Below are 17145 nucleotides of genomic sequence, written 5' to 3'. Positions count from 1 at the left end.
TCAGATTCTGGAAAAAGCAGCAGAAATCGCACGTGCAAATGACTGTGCCCCGATGGTGAGTAGTAGTAGTAGTAGTAAATAGTAAATAGTAAAAAAAAGTTAATTTGAAATAAACAATAAAATATCCATGGAATTCTGAAAAGATGAAAACTTTGGACTGTTGCCATATCAATTGACAATTTAAAATAAAAAAAATATATATCTTTTGAATGGTGAAAAGTCCTTAAAAAACTGCTAAAAACTGGCAACAAAAGTATATTCTGTGCAATGTTCTGTATTTTCATTATCTTATCTTGAGAGGACTCAATTGTCAAAAATCTGGTTAATTTTAAATAGTAATCTGATCAACATGTAGGCCCAGGGCAGTAGACAGAAACGGGACAAAGGGGTCTGTTGTCCCGGGCCCCAGGGGTTTAGGGGCCCAGAATTGAACCCTCTTTCTATTAATTTATATCTGAGGGAGTACTATATACTGTTGAAAAAAATACAGATGGTAAACGATAATATTAAAACTAATGTATGCCCCTGACTCAATAACCTTACAGCAGGGTCAGCCCCAAAAACTATTCTAAATTTTGTACAATATAGTTACAAAAACACAAACTGCAATGAATAAATAGCAGAATAAATCACATTAGTAGTTTGTTTGTCTCTCTAATAAGCCATAGAAGTTATTTTTTCAACCCTCCACAGCTCATATCTAATCATAGTACACAAAAATACCAAAAAGTTCCCAAAATGCGTTGTTCTGTTTTTTTAATCGGTCGACGGTCTCCTAGTTAACCAAAGTTTTTATGAGTCAATAAATCATTTTCTGTAGATAAGGCTTTTGATATGCACTAAAGCAGAAAGGGGAAGGCATGGCGTGAGTAATCTGGAGTTTTGGGAGTGAATCATGACTTTTTTTTTTATTAATATGAAGACAAGATTTCCTAATATTGTTCTGATTAAATAGTTAGTGCATTAACTCCTGTGCAGTTCAATAATACTGAAAGGTTTTAAGAACTTTGTCCACGACCCCCCTTTTAATCGGCGAATGAATAGGCAGGACACATCTTTTGTCAACAAAGAGGAAACAGACCTACTAGTTTCTCACTTAAAATATGTTATCAAAAGTAAATTTATAATCCCATGCTCATCCTGTTACTCATTACTGTTTACATAATTTCTCAGTCTTTATCAAGAACTGTTCAACCTGGGATGTCATTTTGCACTACTTATCTAAGACAAAATTTCCCTTTCCAACTTTTCTGGTGAAGGCTCTGCTACCTTCTTGTCTCCATGGAGATGTTATTGCTTTTTCTGGAATGTTCCACAGTATGACATTAAACATATCCAGCCTAGCAGTCATTCTTTAATATTGTTTCTATTGCTCAAAAATAGGCAAGGCAAGGCAAGTTTATTTGTATAGCACAATTCGTACACAAAGTAATTCAAAGTGCTTTACAGAATAAGAAATACATTAAAATCATAATAAAAACAAATCAAAACTTAAATAATCATGAAGATTAAAATTAAAAAAGAGAGACATAAATTGGAGAGAAGAGTGCGGAATGAAAACCTTTCAGTTATATATAACAATATACAATAACTTCTTCTGTGAATAGGGGCGACTCTCCACAGATCTGAACTGTAATTTCACATTCTAATCAAAGCAATAACATTTCCATGGAGACAAGCAGGTGGCAGTTCCTCCACTAAAAATGTTACACAGTGCACCTTTTAACTATTCTGGATAGTAGTCTTACAAGGTTTATTTGGTCTTCAGACAATTTATTTTTTATTTGATTCTTTTTCAGGCCAAGGTTTAGTTTGTTTTCATTCTTTTAGTTTTGACTTCTCACTAGCAAATTGTCAGGTATGAAAATAAACTGAAACCTTGGTCTGAAAAAATAAATATATTCAGTATAGTTTTTGGCTATCCTGCTCTTTCTCCAATAATGCATTAATCTTATTCCACCTCATTCACCTCCACCTTTAAATCGTTATGACACCCACATTTACACACAAAAATAGAATAATAAATAATTTTAAAAAAATTTTTAAGTGAAGTAGAGAATGAGAAAGCATACATTTTACACAAACCCTCTCATTAAAGATTAGAGGTTTAGGCCTATTTAGCAATTGAATATAATAGTTTTCTTTAATGCAGTACAAATATTTCTACTCTCCGAAACAAATAACCTGAGTAAATTAACAATGCTTTTAGAAAATCTTAAAGGTGCATTGTGTTATTTTTCTAGTGAAGGGTTCGTCAAAAGCTTTTCACCATGGAAATGTTTTTCTTTTGTTTTGGGTTTTTTTTTTTTTTTCTGGAAAATAAAAAAATATGGCATTAAACATTTTTGTCTTCACTGACACTAAACCTGACCAAGTTACAGGTAGGATCTGTGGAGAGGCAACCCCGCCCACAGTCAGAATACATGTTCTTAGACTTAGAGAAACGTTATTGATCCAAAAGGGAAATTATTTGGACACGGTAGCTTGCACATCACAGTACAGTATATTATAATAACAAAGAACAAAAATTTAAATTGGAATAAATAGTAGCAAAAATAGCATCAGATTGGTGTCAAATAAGGTATGTATATGTATAAGTTGAAATGAAAAATATTATATTAAACAGCTCTATCTCACATTTATTCAATTTCATGTGGTTTTATTGCTTAAAAATACCTATATTTCTATATTTTTTAAGGCTGAGTGATGACAGATGACAGTGATAGAAACAAGCAGGTGATGGACCTCTAACCAAAACGTTACACAGCACACCTAGTAAATGTGGGAAAGTATGCATCCATTTTGCATAAATCCACTAATAAAATTGGCAACAGTTGAGGTCAAGACCTGCTTAACAACTCACTCAATACCATAGTTTTCTTTTAATACACTACAAATATGTCTACTCCCCCAAAGGACTTAACCAGACTTAAACTTTAAGACTTTGCTTTCTCTCTCCGCACCTCTCTCTGGGCGTGTGACTTACGGCTACTTATGTAACACAGTGTTATGTGGAGGGCAGGTCTGAACGTGACCCGTTTCTGTGGGGACCATTTGAAACCTGGGATTAACATGGGATCCCGTACAACTTTGTTTCAATTTCAATTATAGGTCAATACGTGCGTCATTGTGTGCTCCCACTATGAGAACTTCCTCAATGGTTCCTGTAATTATGCTGTGACCGCTACTTCTTTGTGGGCTATATTAAGATGTGTATACCTCAGCCCCATTTGTCATGATTTAAGAATATGTTTCTCAATATTAACTTCACCATTTAGTAAGAATAGAGATAGTTTTGGTTTAGAAATGATCTCTGTTAAGGTATATTGTATATGGTCTAAAACTCTCTTGCCCTCTGGTGGTCATTTACGGAAACTATCGCTTTGCCGAATCAACGCTATTGTTCTATAGTCCTCCAATTTGTTTATTTATTGAACGATATGTGTAATTGCGTAGTGTGGGATATTCGAGACAAAGCAGTAACGTCATCACAGAGACAATTCTTCCCATGAAAGTTACACAGTGCACCTTTAAAGTGATGTATAGGCAGTTTAGTCCTGGTGTATTCCTGGTTTAATCCCGGCCTACCTAGTTCATGTTTAGTTCTGAGTTTCACCGCGTTTTCTCACCATTTTGCTGTGATGTGTGTGAATATAGTAATAATAATAATAATAATAATAATATAACTTGTGAGCTGATTTCAATTGTTATTCCAGGGCCGAGGAGGTAAGAAGTTCCACATTGAGTTAAAGGAGATCATGGAGCGGGACCCTCTGTCTCAGCTCTGTGAAAACGAGAAGGATCTGATCTGGACACTTCGTCACGACTGCAGAGAAAACTTCCCTCAGTCACTGCCCAAACTGCTGCTGTCTGTGAAGTGGAGTAAACATGAGGACATGGCACAGGTTGGATATATTTTTTTTTTCCTCTTAAAGGTCTTATATTACACAACATCACTTGTGCGATTGTTAGAATGTTGTTACCTCCTCAAAAACATAACTAGTTGTGTTTTGTTTCATTCACATGTTTTTAAGGAATTATTATTAGTCTGTGTACATCTCTAAAGCTCAAAATGCTCTATTCCACCGTGTGATGTCATGTTGTGGTAGTTTTGAAGTTAACATCTATTTTTTTGCTTTTTGTTTAGTGTAGATTGGCAATTTAGGGTCTGAAATTATCAAAATGATTCTAGCGAAGTTGTATGGAGCTTAGAATGCAGTGGAGCAATTCCTGTATTACTATATGACATCACAAGGTGGAACAGAGTGTTTTCAGTTTGACAGAAGAACTTAGTGTCAATATACAGGATTTATGTGTTAAACATGTGTGAACAAAACAAAACACAACTCCAGGTATGTTTGTGATGAGGAAGCACCATTGTCACGTAGCTCAGAAAAGTACATACTATGGGCGCTTTAAATGTTTAAAAATAGGAATGGGACAAGATCTCATGAGACAAAATTGCCACAAGACTTTGCACTCATGAGAAAAATTATCTCATGAGATTTTCTTCCATGTGTTTACATTTGGATTAGAGAAAAAAAAGTGCTAGTGAGTTAACATATTTATGAAGATTAATGATCCAAAGAGCAGTGCTAGAATGGCCGATGTAAAAGTATTCAGTAACATGAATAAAAAAAGGAAGGGCCAAAACTGTGAACCAAGCACATCATTTATTTTTTATAAGTTATGTCAAAATCTCAGCTTGTTTCGACCTTGTGGGAACTGTCTCGTCCCTTCTCTTTGTAAAAATAATCTCCCAAATTAATAAACAAATGTATACATATTTGTGGCATTTAGTGAAAGTAACAAAACAAATGCAGTTTCATAAGGGGGGTGGGATTAAACAGGTTTCCTTCTTCCCACTCCTTTTTGGGCAGATTTTTTGTTGTTGTTCTTGTTTCTGTTGTTATGATTGCACTAATGTCAATATTGATCACACTATGTTCCATTGTGAAAGAATGTCAAATGCTTACTTGCTCAAAATAATTACATAAATAAAAAAACAAAACTTACAGACTGGCAGTTATATATTGTCAGTTAACCCTAGAGCAGCTGTGACTAGAGTCATAGTTTATTGCCACTGAATGGGTGGGAAGTAAGGTTGACAAAAGTGTCATTAGTTAAAAAGTCCTTCTCAGGACAGAAATGAACCTTTCCTGAACAGCTTTAGAATGATCTTGAGCTATATCAGTACGAGTATAAGAGCACACGGACTAGTAGAGTAGTAGTAGTGTGGAGAAACCAGCTTTGTGACTATACCGGCTTGTCTATGCCTGATCCCTTCAGATCTCAGAAGCTAGTCAAGGCCGGGCCGGGTTAGTACTTAGATGAGAGATCGCTGGGAAAATCAAGTGCCACTCTGGTGGGCAGGTCGCAGAAAAATTATTTTTATGTCCCTAGGCAAGGCACTTCGCCCACGTTGCCTAGTCTGAAAGTGGGGTTTGATGGTGGTGGTTGGAGGGGCTGATGGTGCAGATTGGCACTCTTGCATCTGTCAGACTGCCCCAGGACAGCTGTGGCTATTATAGTAGTTTACCACAAGTGGGTGTAAACTGAATGAAAAATGCTCTGTAAAGTGTCTGAGTGTCGTGAAAAGCGCTATATAAAACTGATGCATTATTAGTATACACCCATGGGCCACTATGGAACCTCCCTGGACAACTGAGGGATTACACAGATATAAAACCATAAAAGAAAGTGCTATTTTTTAATGTTGAAAATTACATTCTTTTTTTTTTTTATTCCTTAGTATAGTATAGAAATTGAGTCTGAAATTCAACAATTCAAAATAGTTCTGTTAGTAATGCAAAATGTTTGTAAAATGGTATTCTTAAATTGCCTGCAGAAAGTAAAATGTTGTTCATGTTTTTGATAGCTCCAGGCCCTGCTCCAGATTTGGCCCAAACTGAGTCCTAGAGATGCTCTGGAGCTCCTGGACTTTAACTACCCCGACCAGTATGTCCGCGAGTACGCTGTGGGCTGTCTACGGGACATGAGGTAGGCCTACTTTAACAATGAACAGACAACAACTGGTGTTTTAGTATTAAAGGTCCTATATTATGCAAAATAGATTCTTGTGAGCTTTAAACCATGTTATAATGCTGTTACCTGTAGTTGTTTTGTTTCATTCATATATAACACTTTCTTATTAGTCTGTTTACATCTCTAAAGCTTAAAATGCTGTGTTCCACTGTGTGATGTCATTAAGCGATAGTTTTGAGTTAATTGTTACCTTTTACCTTTTCTTCAGTAGAGATTGGCAATTCCAGGTCTGAAATTTGACAAATAATTCTGGTCAATGTGTAATCTGGATGACTGAGCGATTACATAAATATAATGTCACGTGGTAATGGAAAAGAAAGTACTAGGCTTAATATAAAAAATGACATTCTATTGTCTAAATAGAATGTATTTTTTATTATCATTGTGGTATTGGAAGCTGCATTGAGTATCAAGTCTATTCTTTGGTATCGAGATCAAGTTTGAAATTTTAGTGTCATGACAACACAATACAATTCAATTAAAGGTACTAGTACTAATTGAGTCATTTTCATAAAATTTACTCACAATGTACAATTTAAGATTTTAATTTCTGACTATTTTTGTTCATATAGTCAATTAACAGATAATATATTATGTATTGCGTTTTTTTCCAGTGATGAGGAGCTGTCCCAGTACCTGCTGCAGCTGGTGCAGGTGTTGAGATATGAGCCTTACTACGACTGTGCCCTCACCCACTTTCTATTGGAGCGCGCCCAAAGAAACCGGAAGATTGGACACTTCTTATTCTGGCACTTAAGGTGTGTATGAAAGTAAAATATGTGTGAGGTGTTTTTATTGACCTCGGTTATATTTAGACATGGCATATGTTATCTGAATGTGTCATTCTGTGTTTTCCAGGTCAGAGATCCACATGCCTGCTGTTTCAGTCCAGTTTTCGCTCATTTTAGAGGCCTACTGTAGAGGCAGCATCCCTCATATTGAGGTTCTTAAAAAGCAGGTTAGTAACATCATGTATTAATTTTGACTATTCTAACCCACTTCTCTCACTTCTCTCTCATTATTTAAAGGCGTACTCTGTAACCTTTCTGGTGTATGGTCTGCCTCCTCTTTCCAATCCAATCCAACTTTATTTGTATAGCACTTTTTATAAACATGACAGTTTCCAAAGTGCTTTACATAGAATTGTAGAACATTTTACTTAAAAAAAATAAAAATAAAAAATCTGAGTCAGAATTATGTTCCAACCAAAAGGAAACTAATAGAATCAATAAATAAAATAAAATAAAAATCAATGAATAATAAAAGCAGTACTAAAAAATAAAATGGTTAAAAACAATAAATAAATTAATTAAATAATATGTTTGACTCCATGGAGATGTTATTGATTTACCTGAATTGTTGCACATATATGGTATTAAAACTGTCTTGCATTTATTCAATCCCAAGATATTTGTCACAAAAAAAAAAAAAAAAAAAAAAATGGACAAACATGCATTCTTACTGTGCTCACCTCTCCGCTGATCTGACTGTGGCTTTTTGGCACTGCTGAAATTAAGTTTAAGGTAATAACACATACCAGGCAAAGCAATCAGATCTCTATGACGATAGGCAGGTGGCGGACCCTACCCTTTGACTTCATCTCCTTTTTGACTTTTGATACAACTCTGCTTCTTATGGCATTAGAGTCTTATAACAATAAGGCTGCTGGTGTTGTTGTCGTGTCCTTGGGCAAGACACTTTGACCACCTTTTTTCTCTGTAACAATAGACTTCAGTTGTAAAGTATTTTTAGCCTTGTCACCGTCCCTGCCCTTTGCCCTTTGACCTCTGTAGAGTTAATTTTGACAGTTACTCCACTTCCTCTTTACTTCCTTGTCAGTGTGACTATTTATGTGACCACTTCCTGTTTTGAGAGGTGCTCACATTGTTAGACGTTTATATGCTGATGTTCCAGGAGTCTAAATACTTCTTCACTTCCTAATAGTGTGTTTTGGTGTGGTTAACATACAATAATAAATAGAAAGACATACTTTGACAACAAAAATTCAGTATGGGGTCAAGTTGTGTTATTCGAATTGGGTTTTGTCTGAAGAGTAATTTTTATACTAAATTGTAAAACAACATATTATACCAAAATACTGTTATTTTCACTTATTTAAAATTGACAGTAATAACTTTAATAACTTAATATTTGCTTTTCTTCTTAACCAATTAACCTTTTTCACTACATCCATTAATATTCTCTTTTGTCTTCCTGTAGACCTCCTGTTTCCTAACATTCTTAACCTTAGCATTGGCACTATTTTTCACCCAAACACAGTCCTAGTTTATGAATTTTGTTTATTGATAATCAAGGGTGTTGTGGCCGTGGTATCCGGGGGTACGTCCACCCACTTCCCACTTCTCCCAGCATGAGATATAAAAAAAAAAAATATATATATATATATATATATATATATATATATATATATATATATATATATATATATATATATATATATATATATATATATATATATATATAAAAAAATAGCCTACAACTTAAATGTCATGCAATTGATTAATTGCATGACAAATTTAATTAAACCAGCACTAAACCAGGACTGAGTGTCAGTACGGGCCCAGAGGTGCGCCCTTGTAGACCGCTGTGTGACTGCGGGCGAAAGGACCGGCGAAGAGCTCCTCACCTCATAGGACTATGCACAGACATCCAGACCATGCTCTGCTGGCTTGGGGTTCTCTCTGTTTTTCAATCTAGACCTGGTTTAGACCTGGTTTAGACCTGGTTTAGACCTGGTTTAGACCTGGTTTAGACCTGGTTTAGTCCTCCTAGTTCAGTCACAAATTGCGTACACCCACTTAAAAAATTCCCACTACACCACTATAGATAATCCCAGTCTAACTTTTTTTTTAAGGTAAGTTTAATACCATATTGTGAAACATTCCAGGCAAAACTAACATCTCCAAGCAGTTGGCAGACACGCTAACATAAAGCTTACCTTACCTTACCTATTTTCAGTGACCCTTTAAGCAATGGTAGTTTTTTTAATTTATTTTTTTATACTGGACCTCTGAAAATCTCAATTATTTCTTCTTTATGTTCAGGTGGAAGCATTGAGTAAGCTGAAATCAGTGAATGAACTGATCAAACTTGGGACCATCAAAAGCGCTCGGAGCAAAGCCAAGGAGGCCATGCTGACCAAAGAGGCCATGATGACATGTCTGAGGCAGAGCGGATACTCAGACACCCTGTCAGACATACACTCCCCCCTCAACCCCAATGTACTACTGGCTGCGGTCAAGTAAGAAACAAACATGTCATTGATTTATAATGTTAATCTTTAAAAGTTTTTGTACTTATATATTTTTTGTGTTTTTCCTTAGTGTGGAAAAGTGTCGGTACATGGACTCCAAGATGAAGCCTCTGTGGATCGTTTACAACAACAAGCTGCTGGACGGGGACACGCTGGGAATCATCTTTAAAAATGGAGATGGTAAGAAAACACGGAAAATAATGGAGGACTTAAATTAGCGCTTGGATTTTTTTTTTTACTTTTTTCCATCCATCTATCTTGTTCCACTTCATCTATGCCAGACGTTCCCAGACACACACATCTTTTCACATTAATGTCTGTTTCTTTATTTCTTTGGGTGGCTGCATGTGTACACAATCGTCATAAAATCCAACAAAATAACGCCTTTCAATTATTATAATTTTTTTTGTCCCTAACTTTACTGCAATTAGACATCAGTTTGTAAGCATTTATTTTAAAAAAGCAAAAATGGATGCGTAAGGCAAGTTAAATATTGGATATTGGTTATAAATGAAAAGAATCAGACCATGTTTACAACTGTGTCTCCCTTTTAATATTTGGTTATAGTGTTTCATTGAACCAACTTAGCCGAAAACATCAAAAATATCTTAATAGCTTTCTCAAAGAGTGTGGGAAAATAGGTGCCACACAGCTCAAGGACCTTATTTACACTTTTAAATCCAGGTCATTCAAAAAAGCAAAAGAAATACTGGCAGACTTCACACGCCCAGCATTCAGTGTTACTGGTCTTTTAAATAAACTATAAAAGAACCATATTCTACCATCTCACTTATTTAATTTTAAACTTTTAACTAAGGTGCACTTTGTAACTTCTGTTGGAGGGTCCATCACCTGCTTCTGTTCATGGAAATTATGTCTGGAATATTCTACAGTATCTCAATACACTTATTCATTTCTACAGAGACTGTGAGGCTATAGGGCCAAGTTACATGTGAGATCTGTGAAGAGCCAAGCCCGCTCACAGTAAGAATGCAAGTTTTCAAGTCAATAAAAACACGTGTTATTGAGTAAACGCGAGATGGATACGCTTCGTGCCATACCGGGATATTCCAGACAAAGCAACAACATCCCCATGGAGACGAGCAGATGGCAGGCTCTAAACCTGGAAAGTTACACAGTGCACTCTTAAATTATCTTTTTTACCATGTTTTTTATTCTCATGTCCGTGTCTATTGTTGTGAGCTGTGACTTGGAAGTTGAAGAATTAGTTTTTGCCCTGGACGCTAATCTAAACAGGTGGTCATTATGTCACGGCTAATCTGTGTCTCTATCTCTTTAACAGACTTGCGACAGGACATGTTAACACTGCAGATATTACGACTAATGGATCTTCTTTGGAAAGAGGCCAGTCTAGATCTCAGGTAAGACTTCTGCATTTGCTTTTTTTGTAGTTAGTGTCTTGAGTTGTTTTTCCAGCTCTCTGTGTGATATAGAAAGCAGAGAAGAGATTCAGCTCTGCTTTAGAGAGACGCTTAGACACTTGGAGGGTCCGTCACCTGCTTGTTTCTGTGGATATCTGTCTTTAGTTTGCCTGAAATGTTGCACAGTATGACATTAAACAGTTTTATCTTACATTTATTCAATTACAGGTGGTTTTATTGCCCAAAAACACCTACAAAAACAATCACAGACTCACTGACTGTGAGCGGGGTCGCCTCTCCACAGATCTGAGCTGTAACTTGGTTTAGTTTGGGCTCCATGAAGATAAAAAGATTTAATACAATACAGTGATACTTTGCAGACAAAGCAATGACATTTACATGGAGAAAAGACTGACGGACCTTCCACCAGAAAAGTTACACGATGCCCCTTTAAATGACTTCATGCTAGTTTGAGCCATGACCCTTTTACACCCAAGTTTTCAGTACTTTCTGAGCACACCCACACACTTAAAATATGCTACATCGTCCAAATTAAAGCCACATTTTTGGGAAACGCTAGCTCTCTTTGTCATACATGGACACATCTGGGGCAGAGCCATGGAAAAGTTGTTTTGACAGTTGAGCTACAGAGAAATGGTTCGTGTTACAAGGACAGAAGTTCAGGGTTCAAACTCAGAATGGGGATAAAAGGCGTGGGGCAGAAAGTCTTCCCTTATGATGTAACCTTAGCTTTCATATTTTACAGTTTCAGTTTTGTGTAAAGGTTTTATTGAGGTGTGGAGATATAACATTAAATTATTCAAAGATTCAATTACCTTTGCACAATGTAAGAATGTATACTTCTGTGAGATGGGACCACTTTTGGCATTGATTTTATCTTATTTTTCATTCTTATGTGCCATTTTTTTGTAACAGAACCAGCAAAGTCAAGGCAGGTTTTCACTTAAAGCAATAGTGTGTAACTTTTTAGCCAAACATAGTCTTAAAAAAAACAAAAAACATGTTTTTTGTGTGTGTTTATTGCACTGAAACACATGTGGGCTTGCATCTCCACAAACCTGACTCTTATTTGGCCACAGTATAGGTTTAACTTTCTACGTCTGTGGAATTATGCAAGTTCTACCACCAGATCATTACATACTTCTGACTTTACCTAAAACATCAAATATCAACCTTTTAAGAATTGTACAAAAAAATAATAATAATTAAAGGTGCAGAATATCAGTATATGCCTTTCTCTCAAACAAGAGTAATACAGTGATATTTCTGCCCTTTTTGTGGTTAATTTTATGCTCCATTCACATTTTGTACGATACCAAGATATTTGTTGTTTTGTTTTGTTTTTTTGTCAATATCTCCCAACTCCACTTCATAACTGTTTTCACTGCTCCCTCCTTACCTCCCTTGTGGAGATATTATATTGCTTTACCTAGAATGTTCCACAGTATGGTCTGGGCCCATAGATTGTCTGGGGAAAGTTAAAGGTGCATGTCTTTATATCTGCCACAAGAGGGCAGTGCATACCTAAAAATCGTTAACAAATCACCATATTTCAGACTTTATTTTGTTCATAATGTATTTAAGTAATTTAATGTATGTAAGTGTCAAAGTGAAAGATGGAAAAAAAATACTAGTTGATTAATCAATGTATTAATTGACGACTAACATCAAATTTCAATAACGTCCCATGCCAACACTAATTTTGATATAGATATAATTCAGATATCATTACTTTTTTTTCTATTTGGAGTCATTTGATAAAGTAGAGGTGCATCTAACCATTTTTTGCATGAGAAAGGACTTAATTTTTATCTCAAAAAGAAAACTATTCGACTACTAAAACAATGGTTACTTGCAGCTCTGTTGATAACTTCTTTCCTCTCCTACAGAATAGTCCCATACGGTTGCCTGGCGACAGGGGACCGGGCAGGGCTGATCGAGGTGGTGTCTTCGGCCGACACCATCGCAAACATCCAGCTCACCAGCAGCAATGTGGCTGCAGCTGCCGCCTTCAACAAAGACGCTCTGCTCAACTGGCTCAAGGAGAGGAACTCTGGGTACTGCTCTGTCTTATGGCTGTCTATATGTGTTCTGTACAGTGTGGATATTTAAAGGTCTTTTATTATAATATTTGTACACATTTTGATTAACATAATAGTCTATAGTCTATAGTAAGTCAAATGATCTCATATTTATTTATATACAAAATACCAGCAGGGGGCACTAAACGTCCATGAAAGCTTTAGATGTGGGCAAAAATGCTGTGATAATGCAATTTTTTTTAAAAACTAAAAAAAAATATGGATTAATTTAAAATAAAAAATCTAAATAGAAAATTCTTAAATGTTGGAAAAGGAGGAAACAACATTATAACAGAAAATAGTTTAATATTGGTTGTTTAAACTTGTTGTGACCTATGTAAACTTGTTCCTGCAGCGACGCTCTGGACCGAGCCATAGAGGAGTTCACTCTGTCTTGTGCTGGGTACTGTGTGGCCACTTATGTCCTGGGCATCGGAGACAGACACAGTGACAACATCATGGTCCGCAGCACTGGACAGGTGAGGCACAAGCATACACTACAACTAGACAGAGATGGAATCATTAACATAATATGGTTTATGCTAATAAAAGGGTAGACAGGATTATTTGTGGGATATTATATATAATTATAATAATCTCTACCAAATATAATGGCCATTTAATCATCAGAATGTGCAGAAAAAAACTACTTATCCTATGATTATCTCCAGTTCAGTTTTATTTAACACATTTTATGAACATGATTGAGACTGAGAGACTTTAGTGATCCCAAGGGAAATTCAATTTTTATGTGAGTTATGATGTCAGTTGATGGAGCTTAGTTAGTCCAAAATGTATTTCTCATGCCTTTTTCTTCTCAGCCCACATATGAATTACACGTATGTATGCTAAAGTGTGTTATTTTAATGTATTTCTTTTGTGTCTGTTTGAAGCTCTTTCACATAGACTTTGGGCATATTCTGGGAAACTTCAAGTCCAAGTTTGGCATCAAGAGAGAGAGGGTCCCATTCATCCTGACGCACGACTTCATCCACGTCATTCAACAGGGCAAGACTGGATACACGGAGAAATTTGGAAGGTAACATTTATACTGGTTTATGATTTAATTTTATAATTTTACTTTCTTTAATTAAATTAGATGATATTTGTAATTTTACCATATTAATCCTAATTCAGTGCATCTTATTAACATATTCAGTATAATATGTGGTTGGAGTGCCATTAAAAGTTGAATATATTGATATCATTGAAACAATGAGCAATGCTAATCTCCATCAATAGATGGCACTGCCTGCATAAAAACTGTCACTGCAGATGGCCTGCACAATATGACAAAAATACATATATATGATATTTTCTTGGATAGTATTAATAGGACCAAACAGGAGATTTATGCATTTTATGAAATGTTATAATAAAAGGCGCCATTACCATTATCAAACTGTTAATCTCCTGTACCAATTACAGTTTATTATTACAAAGATGAAGCACCTTTGGCCACTATGAAAAATAAATGCAAGCTTGTACTCCACCACCATGGTGCATGGTGCATTTGACACACTTGTTCACTGGCACTCGTGTTGTACCATGTGCTTTGGTGGAGTTATTTACAACAATGTGTGATGGAACATTTAGACTCATATAAGGCAGAGGTTATACTCATGTATTTGTTATGGTGACCTATAAAGTTGTACCACAAGAAAACATTTATCAGAAATGCTTGTAGAATTTAGTTCAGGATGTTCTGAAAGATTGTATCAACATTACTGCTGTCACGTACAATTCTTGTGGTGGGCACCTTGCAGCTTGTTGCAATTTAATTTATGTTTTAGTTTTTTCTAGAATTGACAATTCACAATGTCAGATTATAGTGTTTTAATAGATTTTATGAATTCATTTGTATAATTGCAGATAGGTGTGGGCAGTCCAGAACAGAAAAGTGTTAAAACATGTCTTTAAATGTATTAGTTGAGGTTTCAGTATCAGACAAATGGGAATGGCTTCGAAATTACTACTACTACTATTAATAATAATAATAATAATAATAATAATTTCAGTTTTATATAGAGCTTTATTGGACACTTAAAGACGCTTTACAGAGCAATAGTCATTCACTACACACCCAGTGAGTGTAAGCTACTACTGTAGCCACAGCTCCCCTGGGGCAGACTGGCGGAAGCGAGGCTGCCAATCTGCGCCATCGGCCCCTCCGACCACCACCATCACTCACACACACACCACTTTTATACTAGGCAATGTGGGTGAAATGCCTTACCTAAGGGCCACAATGACAGTTTTTGCGACTGGCGCCCCCCCTGTGGCACCTGATTTTCCCAGTGGTCTCCCATCCAAGTACTAACCAGGCCCAGCCCTGCTTAGCTTCTGAGATCTGACGGGATTAGGCTTTGACAAGCCGGTATAGCCACAATAAGCCGGTATAGCCACATTTAAATTGTGCATATTTTCAAAACAACATTTACATCTATTTTTGGATAATCAGTTCACCTTTGCCATGATTGTCCATACTTCAAATGACTCCTGCCTTTAAAAGCCACCCTGAGAAAGCCATTTTTCATCGGGGGTGGGCCTGGTTAGCACTTGGATGGGAGGCCACTGAGAATAGCAGGTGCCATAGCAATGCATCAGAGCCCCTAGTACATATGGTTATTGTGTCCTTAATCAATACACTTCACCCACTTTACCTAGTATGACCTTGGTGTATAAGTGAATGTTGGCGTTGGCCTGGAGTGACTGAGTGAGTACAGATATATTGCTTCTTTTAAAACTACATACTTCACTGTGATTGGTCATTTCTACCTCATGCCAGAGATTGATCAGTAGTAGTAATAGAGTGAGTGAGGTAAAATGTTTGGTTGAGCTTGCAGGCAGATTTACTTGTTTTGTTATAGACATGCAGACATTAACTTAAAAAAAAAGTAATTCTGATTCTGAGTTGGAGTTTCACTTTTATCACTCAATGCTACAGTGAACCTATATCTGTTAAGATGGTTCTGTTAAGGTTGTACCCTTCCTCCATCTCTTAGTCGCCCCTACCTCATAATGTGCATAATAGGTGTTTAATGACTGAACTAAGCCTGAGGAGGCAAACCATCCTCTTCCCCTGTCCCACGCTGTATTTGAGTACAACAGTGAGTCATTTGACCTAAAACCAAATAAAATGTTTTGATCTCTGATTTGTGAGCAGCATAATTTGGAAGCTCAACTCATCTGGACGTATTACATTTACAAAATTTATACAGAAATATTATGACTCATCACCATTTTTATGCCAAGTCTATGTTCTTATTAAAGGTACACAATGCAAGTTTTCTGGTGGAGGGTCAGTCATCTGCTTGTCTCATGTTTTCCACAGTATTGTTGTAATACTTTTTTTAAGGGAGTCACATGCTTGTCTCCAGGTAGATTGCCAAATTTCATGCTATTTTGTGGAACATCCATCCATCCATTTTCTTCCGCTTATCCGGGGTCGGGTCACGGGGGCAACAGTCTGAGGAGGGCCTCCCAGTCTTCCCTCTCCTCCAGCTCTTCCAGGGGGATCCCGAGACGTTCCCAGGCCAGCCGAGAGACATAGTCCCTCCAGCGTGTCCTGGGTCTTCCCCGGGGCCTCCTCCCGGTGGGACGTGCCTGGAACACCTCCCGAGGGAGGCGTAGAGGAGACATCTGAAACAGATGCCCGAGCCACCTCAGCTGGCTCCTCTCAACGTGGAGGAGCAGCGGCTCTACTCCGAGCTCCTCCCATGTGACTGAGCTCCTCACCCTATCTCTAAGGGAGCGCCCAACCACCCTGCGGTGGAAACTCATTTCGACCGCTTGTATCCGCGATCTTGTCCTTTCGGTCATTACCCAAAGCTCATGACCATAGGCGAGGGTAGGAACGTAGATTGACCGGTAAATCGAGAGCTTCGCCTTTCAACTCAGCTCCCTCTTCACCACAACGGTCTGATACAGCGACCGCATCACTGCCGACACTGCACCGATCCGCCTGTCAATCTCACGCTCCATCCTCCCCTCACTTGTGAACAAGACGGATCTCGCCCACCCCTGGAGCCTTGCCACCAAGGAGCTTGCCAACCACCTCAGTGACTTCAGCCAGGGTGATGGATGAGTCCACCTCTGAGTCCCCAGCCTCTGCTTCCTCCTCGGAAGACGTGACGGTGGGATTGAGGAGATCCTCAAAGTATTCCTTCCACCGCCCGACAACGTCCCCAGTCGAGGTCAACAGCTCTTCCCCCACACTGTAAACAGTGTTGGTGAAGAACTGCTTCCCCCTCCTGAGGCGTCGGACAGTTTGCCAGAATTTCTTTGAGGCCATCCCATAGTCCTCCTCCATGGCCTCTCCGAACTCCTCCCAGCTCCAAGT

At 37.4% G+C, this 17145-nt stretch overlaps 1 protein-coding gene and 1 pseudogene across 3 annotated transcripts in view; one reads left to right on the top strand and one right to left on the bottom strand.

Moving 5' to 3' along the window:
- Positions 1-17145, top strand: part of pik3cb (phosphatidylinositol-4,5-bisphosphate 3-kinase, catalytic subunit beta) — a 116964-nt gene that overhangs the window by 93391 nt on the left and 6428 nt on the right. For all 3 annotated transcript variants that reach the window (XM_020917491.2, XM_055148095.1, XM_055148096.1), the window contains exons 12-22: positions 5-55; positions 3717-3905; positions 5879-6000; positions 6660-6803; positions 6904-7003; positions 9111-9307; positions 9390-9499; positions 10623-10701; positions 12612-12779; positions 13159-13282; positions 13697-13842. In XM_020917491.2, coding sequence (XP_020773150.1) covers positions 5-55; positions 3717-3905; positions 5879-6000; positions 6660-6803; positions 6904-7003; positions 9111-9307; positions 9390-9499; positions 10623-10701; positions 12612-12779; positions 13159-13282; positions 13697-13842 — 1430 coding nt within the window. The remainder of the gene's footprint in view (positions 1-4; positions 56-3716; positions 3906-5878; positions 6001-6659; positions 6804-6903; positions 7004-9110; positions 9308-9389; positions 9500-10622; positions 10702-12611; positions 12780-13158; positions 13283-13696; positions 13843-17145) is intronic.
- Positions 15077-15194, bottom strand: LOC129407314 (5S ribosomal RNA; annotated as a pseudogene).

Source organism: Boleophthalmus pectinirostris, unplaced genomic scaffold, assembly GCF_026225935.1.
Source record: "Boleophthalmus pectinirostris isolate CB_2022bp ecotype Guang Dong unplaced genomic scaffold, ASM2622593v1 HiC_scaffold_9, whole genome shotgun sequence".
Lineage (NCBI taxonomy): Eukaryota > Metazoa > Chordata > Actinopteri > Gobiiformes > Gobiidae > Boleophthalmus > Boleophthalmus pectinirostris.
This window is presented reverse-complemented; position numbering and strand designations above follow the sequence as displayed.